Consider the following 14,641-nt stretch of genomic DNA (forward strand, 5'->3'; position numbering starts at 1 on the left):
ATATGAATGACATGTATATGACCACACAATTATCTGAATTTATTGTATGATACAAATACAGATAATTATCTGTTAGATTGTCATAAAAAGGAAATTTGTCGTTGGCACTGACATAAAAGACAACACACACCATAAACAACCATACATAGCAAAAAGTCTTAATGTCTTAATGTGACCAATTGTCAAACAGAATACCACAACAATGCTCAGCGGTGTTTAACAATAAAGAAAAATATGTACATTAAAATAAGTGATGGTTGCAGATTGTACTAAAAGCAGCCCTATGCTTGGGAAGGGGCTTTAGAATGGGGTACCTTGTAATGATCAGAATTAAGTTGACCTCAAGTGAACCCCCATATTCATAATGGTTTTATGTTTAAACTGGATGGGAAAAGGTTGCGACGTGGTCAGAATTCATCTCCTCACTTTACATATGATTTCCATTGCAGATGGTCCTACATCATGCAAACTAGCACCATATTTTTCCCAAACCACTCTCAGTGAACATGGAAAGATTTACTTGTGCATGTGCAACACATGAGCAGGAGAAGAGTGGAAAGACATTAAGGTCAACAATACAAAAGCCTTCTATAATAATCAAACAATAAAACAGATTGTTGTAGTTTTTCAGAGGAGGATGTGTTATTTTTAATTTTTTCTCTCTGAAAGGATAGGGCTGTGTATTGTTGTCGCCATGATACAACCATGCCACAGAAGCCCCAAGCAACAAGAAATGTTTTCTTTCAAGTGACAGAGCCTCATGAGTGTGAGATGAATGGTGAAATGTTAGAGCAGCTTGTCAGCACTCTGATGCTCATTATGTCCCACAGAATTTAAGTTCTCCAAGTGGGACCTATTACCGTAACAAGCGTGTATATGTGTGTGTATGTGTGTGTGTTTGTGTGTGTGATACATGATTCTATACTGCTGCACAGATAGTTGCAAAACATTTGTTTTCTATTATTTATATATTGGTCTGCTCATCATGTAAGTTTCAAACATCGCATCAAATTCAGTATTCAAACGGTCAATGATCAAATGATGACAGATCAACTAATCCATACAGAATTATTCCAGCATCTAACTACAGTAAACTGACTGTAGTTAGACATATTTATTAAGCCCTATCATAACAGCACAGCCATCTCCATGTTAGCTACAGTAAGCAGACTCCATCAGCTGATGAAAAGAGATGCAGTTGAAAGTGTTATAGGAGCCTGTACATGTACCTGAGTTCCGTCAGGTATTCTAGAGATTAGATAGATTCTGATTTTAGCATGTTTTATTGCACTGGAGCTGGCCTCACTTATTTAGTGAGTGACTTTGGTTTGCAAAGGTATGCCGGCTGGTTAGATCACTTGCAGTTTTGGTTAAGATTAGTTTCAGTTTTCAGACTAGTTTTTCCGTTTTAACATCCAGTCAGTTGTAAGCGGTTTGTGTCTCTTTTATTTTGCCATATGAACTTTATATTCAAAATAGATGACAACCACTGCAAGACTGTGAGACAGAAGAGACTGCACGGGGAGGTGTTGGTGAGACAAGAGGAAGACATTAGTCCACCAGATGGCAGCAGAGTCATGAGGCAAACAATCAGTCAGTGACAGAAACACGAGAGCTGGTCAGAAGTGCCTGAAGAAAATGCTTCTAATTGGACCTTAAAGTAAAAGACAATGGCTTTCATTTGTGTTTACATGTCACTTAAAGATGGTTAGTGTTAACTGGCAGATTCACAGTGTTTTCAGCAAATCTGTATGAGTCCTTGGAGTCGGGGAGATAGACGTTGTCACTATTATTTAGTTCATAAAAACTTAGAATCTTTAAGGGGCACTCCACCAGTTTTACACATGAAGTTCAGTTTAATCCTCAGTACTTGGCTTGTAAAAACAGTTGTTTTTTTAGTTACGTGTGTGGTTTAAAAGAAGTTACGGAGGCAGGGCGGATTGAATGAAATTTGCTGCATAATGGGAAAATGTAGGGTGTGTTGTATGTGTAATGTTTTTGTGGTTTGACCTACACTAGTAACTAAAATTTAGGATATCTTGTTCTTCACCATTATGTTTTTAATCTGTCTCTTTTGAGTGACTCAACTTTGTATACTAACTTGCTGGAGTAGCCCTTCAACACAATTGATTAGTGTTTCTATTTGGGTTATTTCTGCTGTCATCAGTCATCTACATTATAGATGACTGGTTTAGGTTTTGTGCAGACAACCCAAGTGCAATCTTTGTTAATCAAAAGGTTGTGAATCAACAACATCCACAGGGATACATCATAGTGTCATTTCACCACGATAAGTGGAATATTGTCATAAGTGGAGTTGTCGGGGCAAGTTTTAGAGAGCCTTTGTGCCTCTTAACAGACATAAAATGCAATTAAAATGTCTGTGCATCGTAAACAAGGCCCAACAAGATGCGTTTTCAACTCAGACATTGTTTAATTTCACCTACCCTGGTCCCTGTCTCAATCCTGCTGGTAGCTGCTAGCTCATCACACCTAGCTGCTAGCGCCTAGCTGCCGTCCGGTGAGTTTGTTCAGCCAAGCTACTGTGATAATCATCCCACCAACAATCTACAAAGCGGCGGTGGTGTGGCTATGTCCTCCAAGAGACAGGTCATGGCTTCACAACAAAAACTTAAAGTTTATTCCCCTCAAAAATAAGTAATTGAGCACTGTAGTGGTTGTGACCATATCAGTGACAATGTACCTACATGGAAACGGGGCAAATACGTATGTGGCTTGCACAGTGATAGCGTTAGAGAAGGTAGCTGTAGTCTCGCGCTGAAGTCCCATTGTAGCAGGAAAAGGGACAGTGTGCAGATCGCTCCGCTCTACTGTTTTTTTTAGGTGGGTATAACCTTCAAGACGTGACAAGACCTGTCCTCTGGAGGACATAGCCCCACCACCGGCGTTCCGTGGATTATTGTCGGGATGATTATCACTGAGGCCTGGCTGAACACACTAACTGGACGGCAGCTAGGAGCTAGCAGCTAGCAGCTACCAGCTACTGGCGGGATCGAGACAGGGACCAGGGTAGGTGAAACAATGTCTGAGTTGAAAACAACATCTTGTTGTCACGTAAGGGCCCTGTTCATGTTGCACAGACATTTTAATTGCATTTAATGTCTGTTAAGAGGCACAAAGGCACTCTAAAACTTGCCCCGTTATCTATTATTTTAGCTCAGTGGAAGCTCACACACGTTGCTGCAGCTATTCCGTGTTGCCTGCACTGAGTTGTGTTGGTTTTTTTCATTCGAAAGTTCACGCATATTCATGACGATCAAGAATATACATTATACATTTATTTTAATGTAAAAAATGGCTGGAATTCTCCTTTAAGGTTATAGAGTATAGAGTTATAGAGATAAGTATCAGTTTTTACTAAAGGATAAATACCTGGTGATAAAGCCCAGAAGTTTAATGAATAACACTTATCTCTGTTCTGAAGATATTTCCAGAATCTTCAAAGCCTCTACTAACAACAAGGACTAAAAAAATTTCTGACCACTATACGATAAAAAAGATTTTTTAACTTGTTTCCACCCACAAAACTGTTTATTAATTCAAATAAAGATGGTAGCCGGAAGTGACATATGTCTGTGTTCAATTTGGGCATTGTTAAACAAAATATAAACGTTTTCTCTGCATTGATACTTTGTTACTTTGTCTTATTTTATATTTTCAACGCCATTCACAAATTGATTGGTTGAAATATGTTTTTTTAACATGCAGCAGAGGAAATCATTTTTCATCCAGAAGGTTAGAAGAGTCTTTTAGGATTTTGGAGATTCCCTCAACAACCATTTTTGTTTTTCAAAGATCACAGTTTTTGTCTTCATCTTTGTAAATACAAATATGTAGCTCTGTTATTTGAATATGATTGTAATGCATTAGACACACAAACTCAAGGTAATTTATGTACAGGTAATATCAGTGCCAGTAGATGACCATTAAAATGTCACAATTTGCTCCAGGCTTCGAGAAGAGCTACAGTAAATGTCTGAGTCATCAACATGATCTTATTAGCATATGATGTAGTATAAAATTATTTAAGCGAAGAAAAACGTGCAGTGTGACTTTGAGGTTTTCGTTCTCTTTCTTTTACACATTTTCTGAATTCACCATCTTTGTCAAGAACTGAATGCACCAGTTAATTTCAGAAAATGTGAGGCTGTCTTGTCAGAAGTTAAATAGAGGGCTGCTATTGTGTGTGGACACTCTCCATTCAAACAGCTGCTTGGGCCCCAACTAGATGACCTCATTTCCCTGCAGCCTTGGGGCTTTGCTTCACATAGTGAAAAGGAAAGAGCTTCATTGTTTTTTTGTTTTTATTCCTCATGCACATTTGAATGATGTTGTTCGTCTTACTGTGAAGAAAATAAAAGATTTGTAATAATTTTGGGGAGTTTTTTATGGTGTGAAACTGTTGTGCTTACATGGACAGAAATAAGAGTAAATAAGAAGAAAATGGATGATAGAGAAGTGAAAGGGAAGTGTGAGAGGTTAAAGGGGTGTGTGTGTGTGTGTGTGTGTGTGTGTTTTGTGTGTGTGTGTGTGTAAGAGGTGATGGTTTTTATCACTTATGGTGCTTTTACAATACATCTTATGGCCTGCAGCAATGCTTCTATTATGGTGTCTGTTTGTCCTGAAAAATGGGCCCATGAATGTTAATTGACTGTGCTGGGTATTGAACGTATCAGCCTGCATGTAACTCTACAGAAAAAAAAAATCCATCTGACACAAGAGAACAAAGGATTCAATGACTTCTAACAAGCACATTCACAAATGCAGACACTCAGTCAGAGTCTGACCCTCACAGATTATACATTCAATGTCGAGCTTTAAATAAACACAAGCCATTGCTCAAAGAAAGTATCATGAAAATAGCTATCTACATATGTTCTGACATTTCACGTGGAATTGCAAGAACCATAAAATATGCCCTCATACTTATGTGGTCCTGTTATTTCTGCGGTCAATGCTAACTGGGTTACAAAGAATGAGTTTGTTTATTGCTGAGAGTTGTATGACAATATCAATACCACTCCCACGTCGGTACAGTTTTGTTGCTATGGCCAGCAGACATCAGCTAAGCTTAGCCCTGAAGACTGAAAACAGGGAAAACCTAGACTAGCTCTGTCCAAAGATGACAAAACCCACCATCTGTACCAATACCTCTAACGTTCACAAATGAACATGTTGTGTCTGAGTTTGTGTATAAATCAGCAAGTAGTGTTTTTTGCAGGAGGTTATGTGCCACACTATGGTTGTGGATGAGACCTATTTACTGTACAGTGCACTACATTTACTGTCTGCCATTGGGTGTCTGAATTTTGAGTGTGAAAATGCTATATACAGTGCCCTTAAAAACTCCACAGTGAAATTACAAAAGTAGTGTCCATGGCGTTTACACTACTTTCTGCTAGTCATTCACAATGCAAATTGAAACTGCAAAATACAGTTGCGCAACTCAACAGCTGTCAGTGATGATGCAAAAAGATGATAATAACTAAGTGTCTAAAATTTCAATTGACTGCTCACAATGAGTAAACGTTTGAGTGTACATAATTTAGGGAGTAGTGAATAAGTGAGCAAGAGAGTGGCCTCTACCTACTTGGTTCCCCCTGTTTCCAGTCATTGTGCTACGATAAGCCAACTGGCTGTAGCTAAATATTTACCATACAGACGTGAAAGTGGTGGTAGTGGCATCAATATTCTCATCTAACTCTCTGCAAGAAAGCAAATAAGTGTATTTGCCAAACTGTGTCTTTTACCATTCATATATTACATATTCTTATTACCAGAGTCTAATTCTAAATCTGTGTTTTCACACATCCCGAGGGTAAGTTATACTGCTAATACATATATATATATATATATATATATATATATATATATATATATATATATTTAAATATTTAGAATTAGTACCAAAAAAAGACAAGCCTCAGTGTCTTGGAAATTGGAAGAAAGGAGCTTTGAGGAGACAGTAAACCAAAGACACACATGTGAGACACACAGTCAATGCCTGATATTGATTTGAATTCACAACAAATGGTGAAACAGCAGCAGAGAAGCTGATGGCCATGGATGCTCCGACACAGTTTTCTGCGACATGTATAAAATCATAGCGATTACACAGAATATAAAATGTACCAATGTCTGACACAGTTTACATTACATCCAAGCAAATCAAAACTGACAGACCAATGTTGATGGTGCCATAAGTATGGACCAGGACCCAGCAATGAAGCATCTCATGTTTTCTCATATCAAATCATTGGGCCTGTTTGATGGCACACTTCTTGTTTCATTTGCAGTATTGTTTAGCGGAGAGGGACTATTATTCTTTGTTGTAATTCCATCAAAGTAAGGTCATCCACCAACTGGGACAGACAGCGTCACCGGTTTGATTAAAAGGTCAAAGCAACCGAGACTTAAAGGTTAAAGTCCTGCAGCCACAGAAAAACACTGTGACCCTTTCCTTTTCTCGTCTTTTTAATAGTGCTTTAACATTTGTTTTTTATGCCAAAGCCACTCAAACTTCACTCCACATTATTGCCTACAGCTTTTATACCACTGGGGAATATGATGCATTTGTGCTTGAGAGGGACGTTCTTTCCATGGTCCTGAAACACACATCTCTGTCCGTCTCTGTCCGTGTCTTGTTCATTCAAATATGCGACCCAAGCTTACGGGATCCAACAAAAATAATGGCATCCATAACTCCCTCCCTGCTGTCAGTCTCTCTCTCTCCACACACACACACACATACACACACACACAGACACACACATACACACACACACACACACACAAACACACACACACACACACTGGTTTTGGTCAGAGGAGGAGCGACATCAACATCGGGTTACTTTCTGCTTCTCTCTCTGCTCCAGTGTGTCGACAGAGGTGAGAGTAACATGGACCAAACTGAAACAGCTCATCCATGTCATTCCGAGCAGATAAGGTAAGATGACATTTCTCTGTGGATATATACCAAACTACCTAAGTTCAATACTAAGTTCACTTACTTACTTAGAAAATCCTTCTGACTTTTGAACAGCAACTTGGATCGGATTTTAATATCAGTAAGCTGAGGCACGGGTAAAGTCAAGTACATTTCAGCACCTTTAAAGTTGGAAAATCTTTTTTCCTGTCCCCGGCTGTAAAGTAGAAAAATCTTGAGTTAAATAATGTTAAGTTAAATAAAGATGGCTTGTGAGTCGTATGCAAATATTACAAAATGATGCACTATAGAAACATAAAGCCATACTTTTGGACCATAAAAAATAATGATGAAAATGTCACTTCACACTCAGAGATAAAAGGAAAAATCCAGGAATATAATGGGATATGTTATATATTGATTGGAATTATACCCTCTACATGCAGCTGTAGTCACATGAAGCTTCTACTTATTGTAGATTAGATCTACAAGCATCACTGTAGAGTGTAACTTTTATTGTTTCCATAAGACTGTTTAAGAAATGTTTATTTTAATTTCTGTCCTAAGCTGAATGGTTTCAATCAGCCACCAGCATTAGATCCCACCTCTGGATTCCCCGGTCTCCCTGCTCCGGAGGAATCCCCCTGGTTACAATATGTTTGTGTATCATAGGGAGATTAGATTTAAATACGCAGCTCCCCCCTGAAACTGTAGGCCAACAAGATGAGATCACGTTTTTAATTTTTGCTAATTAACTATCTCACTCCTGTCCCCATAGATGGACTCTCAGAATCCCTTCTCTTTAAAAAAACAACAACAGAAAAGTTTTGGTGTAATATTTCCTTTGAACCTTATAATTTCAGATTTAACCTATGTTATTATTAAGTCCTTTCCAACCTGGCCACTTTATCATTTATGCTCTTAGTGTTTCTCTCGTCTTTTTTTCTTTCTGGCTCCTCTGTAGTGATTCATTGAATATTCAGTGATTTTCTCATCTCACCGTTACACTGCTATGCGAAGCCCAAGCTCAGGTCGATGTGAAATTTCCCACTCTTAGGAATCAGGACACACTTCTCTGAAATCACAACAAACGTATGTGGCAAACCTACTTCCAGTAACTAGTGCAATGACATCAGGAACCTTTACTTTAAAATACTGAAAAACTATTTCAAATCTGTCAAATGTTGCTTTTGCAAATAAAATAGTGTGTGACCTCAAATAATGCCTGGAACTAAGTGTATGCATTGTGTTTGTCTAGGTCATTTGATCTCACATGCATACATAATGTGTATTTGAAAATGTAAATGCATCTGTACAAACATCCAAAATGATGTTACAGATACAGAAATATGTTTGTACTAAAACAATATAGTAAACAATAAAATAGATGTATGAGATAGAAATCTCTTCTGCAATGAAACATTTAAATATTACACCACTTTGATCACTGTACTCGTTAAATCCTCCTTTTGATGAAACTGTGTACTCTGTGTAGCGTCCGCTCTTGTCTCTGCAAACAAACCCCTTGTTTTACCATCTCATCTGCCGGTAACTACTGGCTCTGCAGCTGACTGTTGTATAGTTCATTATATCTAAGACAATACAGACTTTTTAAAGCCAAGCTCACCCCGCCAGATGAGTACTACTATATAGAAGCATATTACCGGTAGCTGTTGCAGGCAGCATCTGCTGGATCTAATTACTATGTTTCTGTGCCGTCAAAGAAATACTGTTTGCCTCTCTGACTCTCTCCAGTAGCCCTGGATTACAATTAAGGAGGTCCAGCAATATAAGTCTTATTAGTGTGAATGAAGGGAAGAAGTGAGGACAGGCTTGTGAACAGGCAGTGATATCTGGCTCTGTTACTAACCAATTCACATGGAAACATCTTCTTCACTCAAGTTTGTGTGTGTGTGTGTGTGCGTGTGTGTTCTAATTCACTTGGCAATCTAGTAAGGCGAGGAAACTGTGAGTGTATAGCACTTTTCAACATCAAGGCAATTCAAAGTGCTTTACACAAGACATGAAGCATCTAGACAAAAACACAAGGCAGCATGAGACAATATAAAAAGATACATTAATAAGATTCAAAAGGATTAAACAAAGTAAAAAAGAAGATTAAAATTCAGCAACAATAGATTAAAACAGATTAAAAGTAGAATAAAGTGTGACGCTCGGCTGGTTAAGGAAACCTCCTTAAAGGTTTTGTAGGATGGGACAAGTAGAAAAAAGTAGTGAATTTTAGGTCATAACTGTCCGACCGCTACTTTACTGTTTTGGTTCACTCTCACCATATTATAATATTCTTAAAACCCACTATAGACAACCTGTTCAGCATTAATGGAACACAAACACACACACACACACACACACACACACACAGACACAAAGTGCTACACACTTATTTGTGGCACTATCTTTGTCGGGACCCGTCATTGACATAATGCATTCCCCAGCCCCTCAACCCTAACCCTAACCCATCACAGCCATCCTAACCTTAACCCTTACCCTCACCTCAACCCTTACCCTCATAACCTAATTCTAACCCTCATCCTAATCCTAAAACCAAGTCTTAACCTTAGAACAGCCCTTTAAAGTTGTGGGGTGTGGCATTTTGGGTCAAGTATACTGGACTCCGGGCTTTTGGACCCCACAAATATAGTTAAACTAGACCACCCACCCACCCACACACACACATACACATACATACACACACACCCACACCACAAGAACACACACCCGCTGTTTCTCATCTGCGACAGAAAAGGCCCAGAATGGGTCTTTGATGAGTAAGTGATAGAGTTAGGGATGCTGTAACGAAGTTTCATCTGGCTGTAAGAGCAGGAAGGAAACATCTCTCAGGTACAGTACGATGTTATCGTGTGGCCTAATGGAGTCACTTACAAGGTTTTAACAGAATGCAACAACCTTCATAGTCTCAACTAAGTGTCTTTACATTGATTTTCTGATCAGAATGCATCAGTAAATCACGTTGTTAAGCTGTTTATGTTCCGGGTCTGTTCCTGATTCCTGATTCCAGAATAGTAGCCGTAATGATACTTTGCCTTAATTGTGGTGTTTTGCTGTCTGTTTGCTTGCCTGGGGCCATTTTGAATGCCCCCCCCAGGTATCTCTATATGCACGTTGTTCAGTAGATGCTTTTATCCAAAGCACCAAGAGTGCTAAATGTTTTCGCATGTATGGCACCAGTGGAAATCTGTGAACATGAAACAGTCTTTCATAACTCTCAGAACAAGTAGTTCCAGTGCCAAAGAATACCCCCCCCCCCCCCGCCCTTTTTCTCACACATAAGGCAGAAATTGTTGCAGCAGAAAACTTAAAGCCTCAGAGATTTGGCCCTGTCTTGACAATAAAACCTTAGCTTCCATTACATTTTTTTTAAATTGCTAGACGACAGTGGGAACAACTGAAGCCACACGTGCAAAACTCTAACTCCAGTTAGCACAGCAGCAGTTCATGTAGACCAAACTCTAGTCGTTTTTCATTGCTTGAACACAGGTTTCAAAACTCTACAAACTTATCCCATGACTTTGAACCACTATGTGCACATTTACAGCCCTTTGTTCAAATGCTAACACACTGCTGTCAAAACTAACCCCACATTCAAAGCAGAATACATTTCAGTCTGATGCCTGCAAACACTGCTGATTGCAATTTTACCTGAAGGCCTGAGCAGGTGCCTTGTTTTAGAGTAGTAGGTGAACACATACAGTGTTCATATAAACAAAGCTCAGAAAGCCTTTTTTTGTATACAAACACCAGATAAGAATAAAACAATTATAGCCTACACTGTATTGTTTGAGAGAAACGGGTAAAAGATACCAATGTGTCCAGGTAAGATGTCTGAGGTTACATACACAGCCATGAAAAAAAGTGAAAAACACTAAATCTTTACTAAAGTAAAACTGCGTTCTTACGGTTTTTCAGAAAGTAATGGAGGTGAAAGCGAGAAAAGACCACATTCATTAGTATTTAGAGATGATGCAGACATCCAATGTGGTGAAACTGTTGCATGATGCTGGAGAGAGGCAATATTACTGTAGTTGCACTATTCTTTATTACTGTTATGCACCTTTAGTTTTTTTTCCATAATTCCATAAATTACTAGAGACAAAATTATATGTTGAAGCAAATTGCTGATTTTCCTCCCTTCTTGTTGACCTTACTTAAAAAGTGGTACATTACACACATCTATATATTTTCTTTAAAGAAACTATTGAGTAGTGTGAAGTCACTCAAACTGTTCAAACTGTAAAGATGAGAAAGTTTGTAATTTCTCTGCTGGTGTTTGATGCTAGTGTTTTTACTCAGTGTGTGTTGTCTCGATGAGGATTATTCAGAGTGTGTGGCTGCACTGAGCCTATTCCGAGACGTGTGTTAAGAGTTGTGTTGCTTGGAATGAGTTTTGCAGGAGCACGAGATGACAGTGACTGCGCAGATTCCAACCCTTTTCATGTGTTATTCCTGATACGGACACTGTTGTATATTTTAAACACAGCTGCTGCAGCCTTTATTTGCTCACCTGTCTATCCTTCACCCCCAGACCAAGCCGTGAGCTCAATTACACTCAAACACCTGCAAAATATTACACGTTGTGAGTTACGCACAATTTTGCATCTGTAGCTGTGCAGACAGATAAAAGCACACACAGATAGGAAATACTTGGCAATACAAAATAGATTCAAAAAGGCTGATTACTTCATAATCTTTGTGTTTACCAGGTTTTGTATAGATGCCATTCGAGCCTGAAACATCTGTGAGAAGGATATCCAAAACCAGACAGTATGGAGACTCTGAATTTCTCCCACACTACCAACATCAGCAGTGATGATAACACCAGCCTCTTCTCTGGAAGCCCTTACTCGACTGTAGAGATTGTACTCATCATTCTGGTGGCTGGATCTCTGAGTGTGATCACCGTCATCGGAAACATCCTGGTCATGCTCTCTATAAAGGTTTGGGTTTTCTTGTTTTGATCATTTATGATCAAAGTTTCAAACATTGATCTTCATACACCATGAAAAGCATGCACAGGCTTAAAGATAAGAATACAGCATGTGCCACTGTGAGTGGTAATGAAATAGAAATGAGAACACACACATCACATTGCACAAAAAAAGATTAGCATCTGACAGCCTGCCCTATGTTGTTTCTCTAAAGGTAAACAGAAATCTGCAGACTGTCAACAACTACTTCCTGTTCAGCCTGGCCTGTGCTGACCTCATTATTGGCATCTGCTCCATGAACCTTTACACTGTCTATATTGTAATTGGCTACTGGCCCTTGGGAGCAGTAGTGTGTGACCTGTGGTTGGCTGTTGATTATGTTGTCAGCAATGCCTCAGTCATGAACCTGCTCATCATTAGTTTTGACCGTTACTTCTGCGTCACCAAACCGCTCAGCTACCCAGCGCACCGCAGCACCAAGATGGCAGGTCTGATGATCGCTGCTGCCTGGGTGTTGTCCTTCATCCTGTGGGCTCCAGCTATTTTGTTCTGGCAGTTCATTGTGGGTGGGAGAACCGTACCACCAGGTGAGTGCTACATCCAGTTCTTCTCAAACCCTGCGGTGACATTTGGGACAGCCATAGCAGCTTTCTACCTACCAGTAGTCATCATGATCTACCTCTACTGGCGCATCTCCAAGGCCAGCCGCAGCCGCATGAGGAGAGACAGCAGAAAGACCTCAGGTACTAGTCTGGGAGAGGTCCCCTCTCACAGCCAGGAGGATGGAGGTGAGAGCCAGAACAACTGCGTTACAATGAGAGACGCTCAGGTGGAGCCTGGAGATGAGAAGGAAAAGTTGCAGCAGCAGAACGGAAGCAGACCGTGTCCGGAAGAAAGAACGGACCAGATGGACTCCAAGGGAGACAGCAACCAGGCTTCAACGTCTAAGGACACTGTGGCCCCTGAGACATTACAGAAAGGCTTAAATGGTGGGAAACAGACAAATCAAACAACTTCTCCGCAGAACTCAGCCGCTGACAGACAAAGTATGGTCACAAGGACACTGTTCAAGGTAAATTTGATTACTGAGTAAAATATTGTGCATTATGATTCAGATGACTAAAAAATGAAAATTATTAATCAGGAATCAGACCTGAACACATACACACTCTAAGACCTAAGGGTTGGTCGGTCCAGCAATTTGATTGCCATAAAGTTTTGTACAGACATTAATTCACCCCTGAGGTTTACATTTGTGTTTTTTAGTGGCCTCAGGATGGTTTTTAATAACTTTCGTGATCCCTTAAATTTCAGTGTAGCGCCATCATCAGATCAATATGTTTAATTTTCTAATACTTTTATTTATAAAATCTGCAAAACTAACAAAAATCCCATCAGTGTCAACTGTACTTTGTGTTTACTGCTATTTAGCAAATGTTAGCATACTACTACACTAAGTTTAGATGGTGTCCATTATACCTCCAAAAGTTTAGCATGCTAACATTGTCATTGTTAGTATGTTAGTATGCTGATGTTTGCATTTAAAGCAAAGTTGTTCATAAGTGCAAGCATGGCTGTAGATTCTTAATACAAATACTGTATAACAACAAAAACAGTTGTTTGCTTGAACGGCTACATAATTTTACTACTCCAACCAAAACTGAGCTAAAAGAAAGCAAATATTGGATGTGGTGACCAGAAAAAAGATGAAAGCTTATGTTGCTTCATGTCTGCTGGATGTGTAAATAATTGACTGCTTGCCCTGCAGCCTTAACAACTTTATAAGGTGCTAATGTGTCTTTAAAAATGATGGATGAAAATTTCTCATTTTCCAGGTGACAAAACAGAGTGCTGTGGCAAAGTGGAAAAGGAAGGGCATTTCTTCCAGGGAGAAAAAGGTGACGCGCACCATCATGGCCATCCTGGTTACTTTTGTTGCCACATGGACACCGTACAACGTGATGGTCCTGATCAACACCTTCTGTTCCGTCTGCATCCCAAACTCCCTCTGGACCATTGGTTACTGGCTCTGCTACATAAACAGCACAATCAACCCAGCCTGCTACGCCCTCTGCAACGCCACCTTCAAAAACACCTTCAAGCACCTGCTGCTGTGCCAATACAAGAATCTACGTACAGCACGATGAATGTCAAAAGAAATACTGACGCATGTTTGTTATAAGTGTGGTGTGTTGTGTGTGTGTGTGTGTGTGTGTGTGTGTTTGTGTGCGTGTGTTGTGTGTTGTGTGTGTGTGTGTGTGTGTGTGTGGTGTGTGTGTGTGTGTGTGTGTGGTGTGTGTGTGTGTGTGTGTGTGTGTGTTTAGTGTCCGGTTAGATTAGTCATATTAAGATAATGACATCAGTAATCCATGTTGTTGTAAAATAAGCCCAAATGTGATAGTCGTCCATGCCTTACCCTCTTTCACGTATTATTACATGTTTTCCATAAATAAAAGAGATAGTGACAGAAAACGTAGTTTAGTGTCAGTTTACTTTGTCATAACTTCAATTAAACTGGTTTCACCAAGACATTAGGCTTTAGTTGGGCATCGTAACATTTGCCCAATTCCTACTGGGCTTCTGCCTGACGGGAGGAATCACACTGCACCACAAAAAAGCGCAGTGCACTGGAGGAAACAGTGGAAACCCTAATACGCAATGCCTTTTTGTACTTGTGACCATCTTCCGTAGCAAAGTGTGTAATCTCTACAAGAGATTATGGGAA

The 14,641-nt window shown here is 39.6% G+C and overlaps 1 protein-coding gene across 1 annotated transcript; it reads left to right on the forward strand.

The window, feature by feature from the left end:
- The first annotated feature begins 6,828 nt into the window (after nt 1–6,828).
- Nucleotides 6,829–14,097, forward strand: LOC116694648 (muscarinic acetylcholine receptor M2). The gene is made up of 4 exons (XM_032524441.1): nt 6,829–6,970; nt 11,692–11,925; nt 12,131–12,988; nt 13,752–14,097. The coding sequence occupies exons 2-4, from the start codon at nt 11,755–11,757 to the stop codon at nt 14,061–14,063; spliced, it is 1,341 nt and encodes a 446-aa protein (XP_032380332.1). The 5' UTR covers nt 6,829–6,970; nt 11,692–11,754; the 3' UTR covers nt 14,064–14,097.
- The last annotated feature ends 544 nt before the right edge of the window (nt 14,098–14,641 follow it).

Source organism: Etheostoma spectabile, chromosome 8 (genome assembly GCF_008692095.1).
Source record: "Etheostoma spectabile isolate EspeVRDwgs_2016 chromosome 8, UIUC_Espe_1.0, whole genome shotgun sequence".
Classification (NCBI taxonomy): domain Eukaryota; kingdom Metazoa; phylum Chordata; class Actinopteri; order Perciformes; family Percidae; genus Etheostoma; species Etheostoma spectabile.